This window comes from Drosophila guanche, unplaced genomic scaffold (assembly GCF_900245975.1).
Source record: "Drosophila guanche unplaced genomic scaffold, DGUA_6, whole genome shotgun sequence".
Lineage (NCBI taxonomy): Eukaryota > Metazoa > Arthropoda > Insecta > Diptera > Drosophilidae > Drosophila > Drosophila guanche.
This window is the reverse complement of record NW_022995746.1, coordinates 3,907,988-3,920,283: the sequence shown is the minus strand read 5'-3', so window position 1 is coordinate 3,920,283 and position 12,296 is coordinate 3,907,988. Positions and strand designations below refer to the sequence as shown.

Genomic DNA, 12,296 nt, shown 5'->3' with positions numbered 1-12,296 from the left:
CTCAGTGAGCCATCAAAATTGTCGTCTGAGACATGTGGGGCGATACTAATTGAATGGCATTTAATTTGCACAACTTCAGAGAGTTCCACAGCATTGCAAGCTATAAATTTGGTTAGTCTCGTGAGAGGGGAAATCCTTCACCTCCACTTTTGATGTCTGCTTGTGTGTGCTCGAAGAACTCTACAAATTGTAAGTGGAAAATCGCTCTCGAATCCATACGCTGCGTATTTTCACAGATTTGTGATGTTTTTCCTGAGAACTTGAAGCTCTTCTTAGAATCATTTTCGTTTCCTTTTTGCAAATGAAATTATATTTATGAGCTGCCAATTATCAGCACCAACACAACCCAGACAGGAAGGCAGGAGGAACTCCAACTCCAAGCCCAACCCATACTCCTAAATGCACATGTCCATCCAATTAATTAAACGATTTAATCGCAGCAAACGTTGCTCGCATTATGAGTCAGGATACAAAGAGGTCGTTTATGTGTACACTGGCCAGCAAAACAGGGAGACAGACAGGCACGCATATGGAGTGATGGGAAAATATATGCTGGCCAGTGTCATTAAGCTCTTCATCAGCCTTTTACCACCACCCAACCCGAAAGATACACCCCGATCCAGCTATCCTGGCAAACCATCCTTATCGCGGCTCACATTCGTTGCCCAAAACGAGGGAAATTGCCTTTACCATTCGAGGCTGATTCTCCGGTCCGGGATGTTTTGCTGCAGCGGTGGCTTCCGACAGAAATTAGTTCACGTCACCCTGAGGGGAGCGCTGTACACCTCATGGATCCTGGGACTATTCCCTTTCACCTACGACATGTGGACGAGGAAATTGCATCGTTCCAAGTGGCTAATTGGGTATGGCATCGTACTCAATGTGGCCATCGTGACCCTGATCCAGGCCAACGACACGGAGGCTGAGAAAACCGTGCGGATGGAGGTCTTTCAGCGCAATCCCCTGGCAGAGCAAATCAATTCCGTTCACGATTTCCTAAACGTCTCATTGGTGGTCCTGATGCTGTTGCGCTGCTACTGGCGCAGCGGGGATATTGCCAAGATCCTCAACGAGCTGATGGATCTCCAGTGGTGCCACTTTCGCCACTATTCGCTGAACGATTGCTGCAAATTCGATGACTTTGTGCTGCACAAGTGCTTGTCCGTGGGCCTGGAATTATGTTCCATGCTCGTTATGCAACTGGGAATGTATCCCAAGTACAGCCTGCAGCTGTTTCTGGGTTTTATCGGCCTAAGCGCGATAGTCCTGGTGGTCCTGATGGGCGCCTTGCACTTTCACCTCGTCGTCGTCTACATCTATCGCTGTGTGTGGATGGTGAATCGAGAGCTGCTACGATTCGCCAACCAGCTGGCAGAGGGCGAAACAGTTGACCCTGCCGGGGTGGACAGACTTCTGGGCCTGTACAGTCGCCTGTTGGAGCTGAACCATCGCCTGGCCGAGATCTACGACTACCAGATGGTGCTGGTGATGGTGAGCTTCCTGGCCACCAACGTGCTGGGCATCTACTACTACATAATCTTCAGCATCAGTTTGCACAAGGACATGGACATCATCCTGCTGTTCATTGTGCCCCAGGCCCTGTTCATCAACATGTACGACTTTTGGCTTTCCATCGCCGTGTGCGATCTGGCAGAGCGAACGGGCAGGAAGACCTCTACGATCCTCAAGCTCTTCAATGACATTGAGTACTTGGATGTCTCACTGGGACGAAGTGTAAGTTGGCAGGTATTCATACTGGTGTACTCATCCTTTAGGTTTACTTCTCTCCCCTTGTAGATCTCGGACTTTGCTCTCTTCTGCAGCCATCAAAGGCTCAGGTTCCGTCACTGTGGGCTGTTCTATGTGAACTATGAAATGGGTTTCCGCATGGCCATTACCAGCTTCCTTTATCTGCTGTTCCTCATTCAGTTTGATTTTAACAATCTCTGAAGAATGAATATTAAAGGAGCGCCCGGTCTAATTGGTTCGCACTTCTTTGTGTCGTCTGGAGTCGAGGGCTCTTCTTTCCGCGTGGAAGGGGACTTACTCGGTGCTGCCATGAATAGGACTTACAAGTGACAGCTGAGGATGTTACTGGGGGGATGACACGCGACTTTTACACGTTCAGGAGTCGTGTCTAAGTGAATGCCTTGTTGACTTTTGAAGCCATCTCCAGCTGAGATTTGCATGTAGGGGAGGAGTGCAAAGACGGCCGCGGGACATCTGCCTCAATGGAGAATGAGTTTTAAGCAATAAAAGCAGCATTCTCATTCCACCGAAACGGGGCTGCTCCATAAGCCAAAATGGGAGCACATAATGGCTTGGAAAAGCACTAAAATTAAGGCCAACAAATGAACGAGTTTTCAGCTGTGCAGCTGGCCAATAATGCAGCGATTTCCGGGCTGTAATCTCCACTTGCTCCACAGAAAGCAATGCAGAGAAAAGCTGCACATAACAGCCACTGACATGAAGTTAGCCATTGCATTTTCTCCACTTTCCTTTTGTTGGTCAGCTGCTGGCTCTTCTTTGTATGTCTGCTGGTTGGGTGCTCTGTTCATGTTCATGACTTTTATTTTCCAGCTTGTTTGGCTTAATTTATGGAACTTTGCCTTTCACTTAAATGAAAGTCTGCACCACAACAGACAGAAGCAAAAATAACCCGTAGGAAAGAAAAGCAATTGAAAGCAACAATTAATGTGGGCTGTGGCAAACAAAACAAAAAGTCCTGTGAAAACATCAACACTCGAGGCCAGAGATAAGCTGCATCCTACCCACTCATTGACAGGAGCAAACCGCTGTCAAAGCCAGGCACTTGCCCTCCTCCAGTCCGCTTCGCTTCCCGGAGCCATTCTCCTATTAGCCCCGATTAGACCCCAGGAAGACAATGCCAAAGGAGGCATCGACAACATCGAGTGGAGCAGCAATAAAGGCCACGTCCCTCACAGCAAAAGTGCGTAAATTGATTTTTATTATCCCAGGCAGAAAAACTTCCTCCGAAATCTTTCGGGGTGTCGGTCCCCGTTTCATTCTGCTTCGCTCGGCAAAAAGTTTCTGCCACTCTCGATTTTCTCTCTCTCTCTGCTCTCTTTTATCGCCAATATATCCCCAATATAGTTGATTTATTGGCTTTATCCAGAGGAGCCAGAAATTGTTCATTGCGTTGTTTACACCATAAAAATCCTGATGAGCGCATTAGTTGCACGAAATGTTGCCATTCAACCATCGTAAATTTCATCGATAATTTCTGTGCGCTCGGTTCTGTTTTCCCCTGGCGGTTTATATATATTTTACGATAATACGAAATTGGTTCAAGGCTCTGCAAATTGATATTCATCTTTGGAATAACTTAATTAAATAAAAACAAGTATTTTAAGAGCATACTTTAAGCAAGGGACCTTTTTTCGCATTCTCTTTGCCATCTGATAGCACTTTCCCTGCTGGAAGTTTATCTTTTTCGGCTCAAAAACCTGCATCCCTTTTGTAAAGATCAAGTTCACCTCAAATTACAATTTGTACAGCAAATTAATTAAAATTTGCCACTGGGCTTTCCACGAAATTGAGCTGACTGGCCATTTATTGTAATTAGGCGGCAGCCCCAGTTCGGCCTCGTACTCGTTTTTTTTTTTGTGGTTTCTCTGCTGGACGTTCAATGACCCAAAGGATTGCTGCAGGCTCGAATGAAAGGCCAAAGTTTATCAGCGAATTTTTAATTTAAATTTATATGTCTTCGCAGCAACCCTGCGCCCCCCACCCAATCGGCGTATACATTTGATTGACTTTCGAGGGGAAGCGAGAAAAGGGGAACAGTTCCTTTGAGCTTGGACATTGGGGACAGACATTGGGGGCCGGCCTGTATGTAAGTACTCGTAATGAAAGGAGCATCAACAAAGGCAACCTGCAACCCGCAACCCGCAGACCTTTCTCTAATTACGATAAATGCCCGCCAATTGTTCCATGGAATCAACTCAACAGCCTTAATTAGTTTGCCAATGCGTTATAATTTGGCACCCTGCCATCAATTTATTTAAGCCGATCGGCCAAAGAGTTAGACACGAGAAGACGAGCAGTTCGAAAGTTGAGCTTTGGAGCGGCGTCTAGAGAAAAGTTTTGTGAAATTAAATAATTGGCAATTTGCTGCAAGTTGCTGGTAGTTTAAACAACAATTCAGCGACGAGTAAAGCCGATTTGTGTCTCCAGAATAAGCGCAACAGTGGGATAAGAGGACAAAAAGAGCAAAGCAATTAGACGAAAGTTTCAAATTCTGCTTAAATATTTATTTAATGAGTCAATTTTCACGTAGTTCAACAGTTTAGTTGGCTTGAATGAAAACGGTGGCTGACAGAAAGTTCTGTGTCTTGCAGAGTTCCCTAATCCATTGTCTAGAATTTCAAGAAATGTTTCTGGTTTCAAGCAAAACTATACATATTTTTCAGTTAAAAATACGTTCCTCTACCTTTAACAAAAGAAATCCCTATAAGCAGTAGCGAAAATTAGTGTTTCTTTTATGATTTTGACAGTGCCCCCTGCCTGCATGGCCATAAAAATCGAGCAACGATTACAGAACTTATCACTATGCGACGACTATGAGTGGAATAGGTATCGTGTCAGACCTATTTCTGCTGACTCAGCAAATCATCATAAAAGAAAATATTTTTATGATTTTGTTTTTGGGGCCCCGTCAAAAGTGCTGTCCTCAGGCATTGTCCTCTCATCTCATTTCGGGGCGAGAGCCATAACCAGATGCTGTCATTTTAATAAAAATATATTGAAAGCTGGCAGAAATCAACGAAGGAACGAATCGAATCGAATCGAAACGAATTATCTGAAACATTTGACGAGTTGCTAACAGCAGGAATGTTGACCCATGGAGGAGGGGATTTTTATTGTGCAAACAAGGGAGTGGTGGGAACAGAAATAGGGGCAGCAGCAGCGGGGCAGGAGCAGGAGTAGGGCCACGTGGCCCAACAATTGGCGGATGTCCTGGACGAAGGCAATAAATCAAATGCCTGTGTACACTCTGGCTTATATTTTGTTTGCCCGTCGTGCAGATGAGCAGGAAATTTGCCAGAAAGCTTGGCAGGAGCAGCAGCCTTTTCAATGGGTGGAAACGAGAATCCCCTACACAGGATAATAAAAATCAATTTACGCGATTGTTTGGAGTGTCTTTGCTGCCTGCTGCTGTTCCCTCTGTTATCGCCTCTGGCTTTGTGCTCTCTCGATAATCGAAGATAATGGGGGCCGAGCCCCTCGACGGGGCCTGTCACTGACAGCGATGGTTGCTGCCTCCTGCCAAGGACACCGTGTGCATCCCTTCTCGTTCTGAGGGAAAGTACGAGTGTGTGTGTCTGCCATTGTGTGGCTTCTGTTCTGCGTTTCCCATTGTTGGCCTAATTGTTGCTGTCAGTTGTGTATTTCCCTGTAGCAGCTTGGCCTAAATGTGGCCGAACAAGTCTGGAAAAATGTTGAATTGAATCTTCCACTTGGACCAGGAATAAAATAACAGATAGTAAAGCATAAATCAAGCATGGTCAGGCTGGAAGGGAAGAGCATATGAAACTGAATAATCGCAGACAGGAAATTAGCAGAGCACCAAACAGGCCACATACTATTCTACGAAAATCAGCACAAACTTGTCCACCAAGGGGAAAGTAAGGGAAACTGCACTGTGGCTGCTCATGTTCGTTTCTGCTTTTGTGCCCGTTTTTCTCTGCATTGTTCTCTAGGGGTAGGAAAGCCAGGGGGAACGTGGAGGGACGAGACTGCCCTGCCTTCACTCTTGCCTTATCCAAAATGTACATAAAGCTGGAAACTCGTTCATTTGTTGGCCTTAATTGCGCTGTTTTTCCATGCTGCTCCTTCTCTTTAGACTCTTTTGAGTCTTGTGTTCCTCTTTTTGGCTTCCTACAAAGCGCCTGCTGAAAGGGAGTTTTCCTTTTATTGCCGTCCTGCGGCCATGTTCCGATTTCTTTACATATCTTAGCTTCAGCTCTGATTGCAACGCATTCACTTTTAGCCAACTGTGTGGAGTCTTACATTGCTTAGGGCTTAGACTATATTTCCCATTGACTGAGGAGATTTTCCTGCGCTTTATGCCTGGCTGTTTCTTCTAATGATGTGTCCTGCTTTGACTCGTATGAATTACAAATTCATATAATCAAATTGCACCAGGAAAAGCAGATACAAGACACTTGTGACGAGCATTTGGAAACCCATCTCAAAATTGACGTAGAACAGTCCACAGTGATGGAACCTCAAACGGCGATGGCTGCAAAATAAAGCAAATTCCGAAAACTGGAAGGGAAAAATGGAAAAAATCATCACTAAATATTGTCTGGCAACTTACACTGCGTTCCAGCTCTTTGTCTAATGTTTGCATGTCATTAAATAGCTTCAGTATCGTGGAGGTTTGCCTGCCCGTCCGCTCTGCCAGGTCACATACGGCGATGCTCAGCCAGAAGTCTAGGAAATTGTTGACCAAAGCCAGGGGAAACATGATCAGCATTACGAAGACGGACATCTGGCTGAGGCTGACGCTGAAGACGATCATGTAGAAGGAGACGATTATGTTGCCGCCCAAGAAGATGGTCATCATCATAGCCGTCTGGTAGTCATAGCATGCGGTAAGTCGTGTGCTGAGGTCCAGCAGGCGGCAGTAGAGTGAGAGGAGCAGGCGAACACGAGAGGAGCTTCCCTCCGGCTTGACCCTTAGGCGATTGGCCATGTCCAGAAGTTCTCGGTTGATGAACCACACAAAACGGTAGATGAATGCCACGCCCAGGTGGAAGTGTATGGCCAACATAAAGCAACCCATCTTCGCGAGTGAAACTGACTCGTTGGGCATACCAATGTGGATGACCAATGTGGATACCACCCCTCCGAATATGAGTAAACCCTTTCGGATAACATATCGATCGAAGGTTGGGCACTCCACTGCATAATCTGCAAAGTACTTCACTTCCAAATTCAGCAGCTGGTTGTAGATCCTGCACAGGTCTCTGCTCCTCCAGAAGGTTCGCAGATAAGTCACACATATCGTAATCACTCCGCCAGTGCCCAGTATCACGCTGATTTGCCGCAGCACAAAGTTGCGCTGAAACACATCCAACTTGGGGTCATTCGCCATGGGTTCCCCTTCTCCGCCATGGGGTCGCACCATCAGGATCACAAGAATCGTGTTGAAGGTAATTCCATATGTCAAGAGCCACTTGGAGCGGCGCAGTCTTCTTTTCTTCGAGGTGTACGTGAATGGAAATATGCCAAGAGCCCAGGAACTGTATAAAATCGAGTGGAGTATAAAGTGAACCAACTTATGACGGCAACCACTGCGTGGTCGGAACATCGTAGAGCAACTGTTGGCTCCCATCCTTACGGAGGCCCAGAAAGAAGCTAAACATCGATGAAGTGTAGAAGTGTTCAAGTAATTTAATTGCTAATGCATGAATGATTTCCCGTAGGTAGGGGCAGACGCATTTCCAATACTAGTTTCATGTATTTGTAAGATTGCTTATGAATTAATATTTAATGTGTGAAGTCCTCTGTCCAGTAACAGAGCAACAGCGCTGAAAAGCAAAAGCGCCCCTGTTGTCAACAGACTGCTACCGCTCTCCGTTAACAGTGCGCTACCACTCGCCGTTAGCAGCCTGTGGGCCGTATAGAGCGCACTGTTAGCGATCTGAGTGCAGGTTCCCGCTGGCTGTTAGGATCCACACGGCTCTCGCGCTCGCTCTTAAGATCCACACTGTTCTCACGCGGCCTTGTAATCTAATGTTAGAACTTAGTTCCACTTGTGATCCAGCTCCGCTTTGTGAAATGGGAGTAAACGCAAAGGGAGTTAGTTGTTACGAATAGTATGTATTATACAGCGCACCCGACGTTGGATCTCCTACAAATTCATAAAATCAAACTGCACCAAACAGAGAAGATACGTGAAGGTGGCGACGATCATCCGAAAACCCATTTGAAAATTCACAGAGATAAATCCGTACAGACTAAATCGAAATCTGCGATGACTGCACAGCCAAGTAAACTCATTAATCTGCTGAGAAAGAAGACAGCTAATGTCATTGAGAGTCGGAATCGATTTACTTACACTTCTCTCCATGTGCACATTGGTATGCTCCAGATCACTGAAGAGCTTCAAGATGGTTGAGGTGTGCCTGCCCGTTCGCTCTGTGAGCTCACATGCGCATATTATTAGCCAGTATTCCCACATGTTCATCATTAAGGAGAATGGGAACATTAACAAAGGGATCGAGAACTGGCCCATGCTGACGGTGTACACGATCAGGAAGTAGATAATCACAATGTTGCCAGAAAGAGATCCTGTTAGTATCAGTGTGATCTGGCCTTCATGGGTGACCTCCAGCTGTTTGCTCAGCGCTAAAAGTCGAACGTATAAGGAGAGGAGCAACTGAATCCGCGAAGAGTCTGACAAAGGGTTCACTCTTAGGCGACTGAATATACTAAGGAGCTGTCGGTTGATGAGCCACACAGAGCGATATATATAGAGCATGGCCAGGAGGAAGTGCATGACCACCAAGTCAAGAGAGATCAGCGTTATGCAAAGGAAGAAAACCAAGAGCCAAGACGAAGAGAATTCCGGCATTCCGAAGGTCGCTATCAATACGCCAAGAACCTCTCCCACAGTGGACATAAACTTCTGGATCACATAGAAATTGAATTTCGAAGCATCCTCCACATTGAGGCTACCAAAGTGTTGATCCTCCAGAACCAGCAGTTCGTTGAGAATTTTCAGCACTTGTCCGCTCTTCGAGAAGGTAATGCAGTGTACTCCGCAGCTGACAATTAGGCCAAGGAGTCCGATGAGTACGTTTATCCACATCAGCACGTCACTTCGCTTAAATACCTCCATATCCTGTCCAGTTTCTGCCCTGTACCTAGTGCACAGCACAAAAAGGAAGAGCAGCAAAATGTTCATGGTCACTCCATAGACCAGAAGCCAAGTGCTTCGCCTCAGCTGCCTTTTCTGAGCGTCTAAGGTGAATGGCAACAGGCCTAAAGCCCGCGAGACAAACAGTGTTATTCGCAGGACGAGAAACGTTAGTTTCGGGGCGAAGCCCTCCCGACGTCGAAACATTGCTGACTGAAGTTCCCAAAGTGGCCTTGCCCTGTGTGTTGTGGCAGAAGAGCTGCCATGCCATTAATATTTATATCAAAGTTAAAGCATCTAGCATTAAAGGCTTTTAAGCTAATTAGGACAGAAAAGCCGTGTGGATAAATCGATTGATGGACTAACTCTTATTTGTATTGCAGGTTCATATAATCGAATTGCACGAGAAACACCGAATATAAAATGTTCGTGATGATCATACGGAAGCCCATTTCATAGTTTACGTAGAACAGTCCACAGTGTCGGAACCTCAGCCTGCGATGGCTGCAGAATAAAGCAAAGTCCGAGAGCTGCAAAACGAACAGAGGGATAATTATCAACACTAGAGATAACTAAGGCTTATGCCTTACACTACGTTGCAGTTCTTCATCCATTTGTTCGCCGTCATTGTATAGCTTCAGAATCGCAGAAGTCTGCCTGCCAGTGCGCTCTGCCAGATCGCAGAAGGCTATGCTCAACCAGAGATCATAGAAATTGATAATGAGCGCTTGAGGGAATATCATGGCAATGTCCAGTAGCGAGAACCTGTGCTTGTTGTTCCAGAAAATGATGAGCACATGGGCGATCATGATGTTGGCAGACATGAGGGTGACCATGACGAGGGTCACCTGAATATCGTAGATGGCTGCCAGTCGAGAGTTTAGTTCCAGCAGGCGACTATACAGCCTGAGCAGCAACTGGATCCGGGCCGTGTTCACCCTCTGGCCACGCCGCTGTTGGTTGGCCAGCTCGAGGAGCTCGCCATTGATGGTCCACACGAAACGGTAGATGTAGATCACGGCTAGGTGAAAGTGCGTAATGCCCAGCAGCACTCCCAACTGCGCCAGGCAGACGCAGGCGGCTTTCGCAATCACGACATTGGTGTCGGGTACTCCGTAGTAGATCAGCAAGGAGGAGGCGACTTCCAACAGCACCGTGCAAAACTTTTGGATTACATAATTGTCAAACTGGTGGCAGTGCCCGAGGTTTCGATGGTGGAAGTGTCGTTCCTTCAGGAGTAAGAGCTCATTGAGGATGGTGGCCATTTCCTTGCTCTTCCAGAAAATGCGCAGATGCATAACGCAGGTGCTGACCATGCTGATCATTTCCACCAGTCCCTCCACCTGCTTTACCACGGGATTTCGATGGTACACCTCAACCTTGATTTCTTTGTGGGGTTCTGGTTCCGGCAGCTGCGACAGCCACATCAAGCCCAGGTTCAGGACCAGGCCATACAACAGTAGCCATCGGCTGCGCGTCAACTGCCGTGTCCGGGAGTCGTAGGTGAAAGGGAACAGGCCCAGTGCCCAGGATCCGTACAGAGTCGCCTTTAGAGTGAAGTGAGCCACTCGCTGGCGATAGCCGCGACGCGTCTGTTGTGGCATTGTCGAAGTTCGAATCCAAGTGAAGTGCTGACAGAGTAATTATGGGAATAGTTCGATGTCGAGTGCTGATGATGGGATAGCAACAAAAAGAGATTGATAAGAAAACCATATGGCCAAATTAATTTCCCCATTGAACAAGTTTCGGGGGTAACTTTAATGAAGAGTAATCCATATTCCGCATCAACAAATACTTCGAGTATACAGAACATAAACCACTTGAGTGTGACCTATTACCTATGGCAAACATGTTCCACTTGACATTTGTAAACTTCTTTGAGCACACTCTAGCAGAAACCAAAAGCAGAGGAGGGACTGGAGGATTTCCCCTCTCGCGAGACATTCCAAATTGATAGCTTTTAATGCTGTGTAAGTCTCGGAAGTTGTGCAAATTAAATGCCAATCAATTAGTATCGCCCCACATGTCTCAGACGACAATTTTGATGGCTCACTGAGCAGCTGAGATGCGAGCAAAGATGGGGAGCATGTGAGATGTCTGTGCAGTCAGGCGATAGAAATTCTTGAATCTCTCAGAGAATCTTCGCTTAATTAGGCTCGATTGATGGCTGAGAGGGAATCCAATATGACCTCAGGCTGACCTGGCACTCTTCATTCCTCTCAAGAAACAAGAAAAATTACTACCCATCGAGACATCCCATGGATGTCACTCGACTGGAGTTGTACCCTCTCATGGCTACTGATATGCACAACAAAGTTTCGAATGGCTTCAAACTTGTTTCCCTCGATGCCGACGCCGAAGCGCCTGCAGTTTTTGACACTGTTGCAAAGTTAACAGTTCTCCACCTTCCCCCTGTCCGCCTCTTTCAGTGGCAGTTATGTTTGCAGGAAAACTTTTAGCACCTGTCACCTGTAAACGCCTTTCCGCTTCTCCTTTCCGCTTCCCTTTTCATTTTGGGTGAATTCTTTCCTCCTTTCGAAGTTTGTTTTTGGCAGCATTTAGACGAGTGACAGGCGAGAGGTTCCTCTTCCTCTTGGATGCAGAATCTTGGGTAAAATTGTAAGCTGATTAGTTGAATATTTGTGTCCACATCAAATCGTTCCTAAGTGTTGTCCGAGCAGAATTCAATTAGGGTTTGCACTTTTATGAGCAGATTCAATTCACATAACACTCGAGCCGCATCCTGTGACCTGGGGCAAAGGTTCCCTTTGAAGGTACCTTGCGGCCATTTGCCATTTGGCATTGGAATTAGTATTAGGAGAACCCAACACAATTGTAGCTTTAATTTTTAATTGCTGACCACAACAAAGAAACTGCAAACAGCGGAACGACAGCATGCTGCGGCACATCCAATTTGCATCGCTGCATAAACGAAATGACTTCTGGGCAGGGACTGCTACTGTAATGGGTGGAGGAACCTGAACCACTCGCATTTGCAGCTTAATTTAACATGAAATGGTCTCCAATTGTGGCGGGTCTCTCACCATCCCCTAACTGCGGGAGTCCTCCCGCGTCCTTCCATCTCTTGGAAACCACAAAACGATTGCAGCTGAGAGGAGACGTGGAAATGTTTGTGGCCAGAGTCGGTTGAGGGTTCTCCTTCTCCCTCATTTGTCTGTTAGATATTTGTTAGCTCTTCTCCATCTTCATCTAAATGCCTGATTAAAGGCAGCATTGAAGCGTCAAACCTCTAGGCACATCTCTGCCTTGAGGCTTCCCTTCCCCTCCTGCGTTGAAAAGGCAGTCATTTGCCACCCACGTGCGTGATTTTCTTTTAAATAAGGCGCGAGAAAAACACCAACATCTCAAAGGCAAAATGGAAAATGGAATGCGGGAAAAGTTCTCC

The 12,296-nt window shown here is 46.4% G+C and overlaps 4 protein-coding genes across 4 annotated transcripts; 1 reads left to right on the top strand and 3 right to left on the bottom strand.

Annotated features, from left to right (window-relative positions):
- Positions 1 to 717: 717 nt before the first annotated feature.
- LOC117582365 (gustatory receptor for bitter taste 22e) lies at positions 718 to 1,950 on the top strand. Its single transcript, XM_034270023.1, has 2 exons — positions 718 to 1,734; positions 1,798 to 1,950. The coding sequence occupies exons 1-2, from the start codon at positions 718 to 720 to the stop codon at positions 1,948 to 1,950; spliced, it is 1,170 nt and encodes a 389-aa protein (XP_034125914.1).
- Positions 1,951 to 6,214: 4,264 nt separating this feature from the next.
- LOC117582224 (putative gustatory receptor 22d) lies at positions 6,215 to 7,372 on the bottom strand. Its single transcript, XM_034269832.1, has 2 exons — positions 6,344 to 7,372; positions 6,215 to 6,265 (listed from the first exon to the last, which is right to left on the bottom strand). The coding sequence occupies exons 1-2, from the start codon at positions 7,361 to 7,363 to the stop codon at positions 6,215 to 6,217; spliced, it is 1,071 nt and encodes a 356-aa protein (XP_034125723.1). The 5' UTR covers positions 7,364 to 7,372.
- Positions 7,373 to 7,882: 510 nt separating this feature from the next.
- On the bottom strand, positions 7,883 to 9,097 carry LOC117582223 (putative gustatory receptor 22b). The gene is made up of 2 exons (XM_034269831.1): positions 8,090 to 9,097; positions 7,883 to 8,035 (listed from the first exon to the last, which is right to left on the bottom strand). Exons 1-2 carry the CDS (start codon positions 9,095 to 9,097, stop codon positions 7,883 to 7,885), a joined length of 1,161 nt encoding a protein of 386 aa, XP_034125722.1.
- A 161-nt stretch (positions 9,098 to 9,258) lies between these two features.
- Positions 9,259 to 10,494, bottom strand: LOC117582222 (putative gustatory receptor 22a). Its single transcript, XM_034269830.1, has 2 exons — positions 9,481 to 10,494; positions 9,259 to 9,420 (listed from the first exon to the last, which is right to left on the bottom strand). Exons 1-2 carry the CDS (start codon positions 10,492 to 10,494, stop codon positions 9,259 to 9,261), a joined length of 1,176 nt encoding a protein of 391 aa, XP_034125721.1.
- Between the last annotated feature and the right edge of the window lie 1,802 nt (positions 10,495 to 12,296).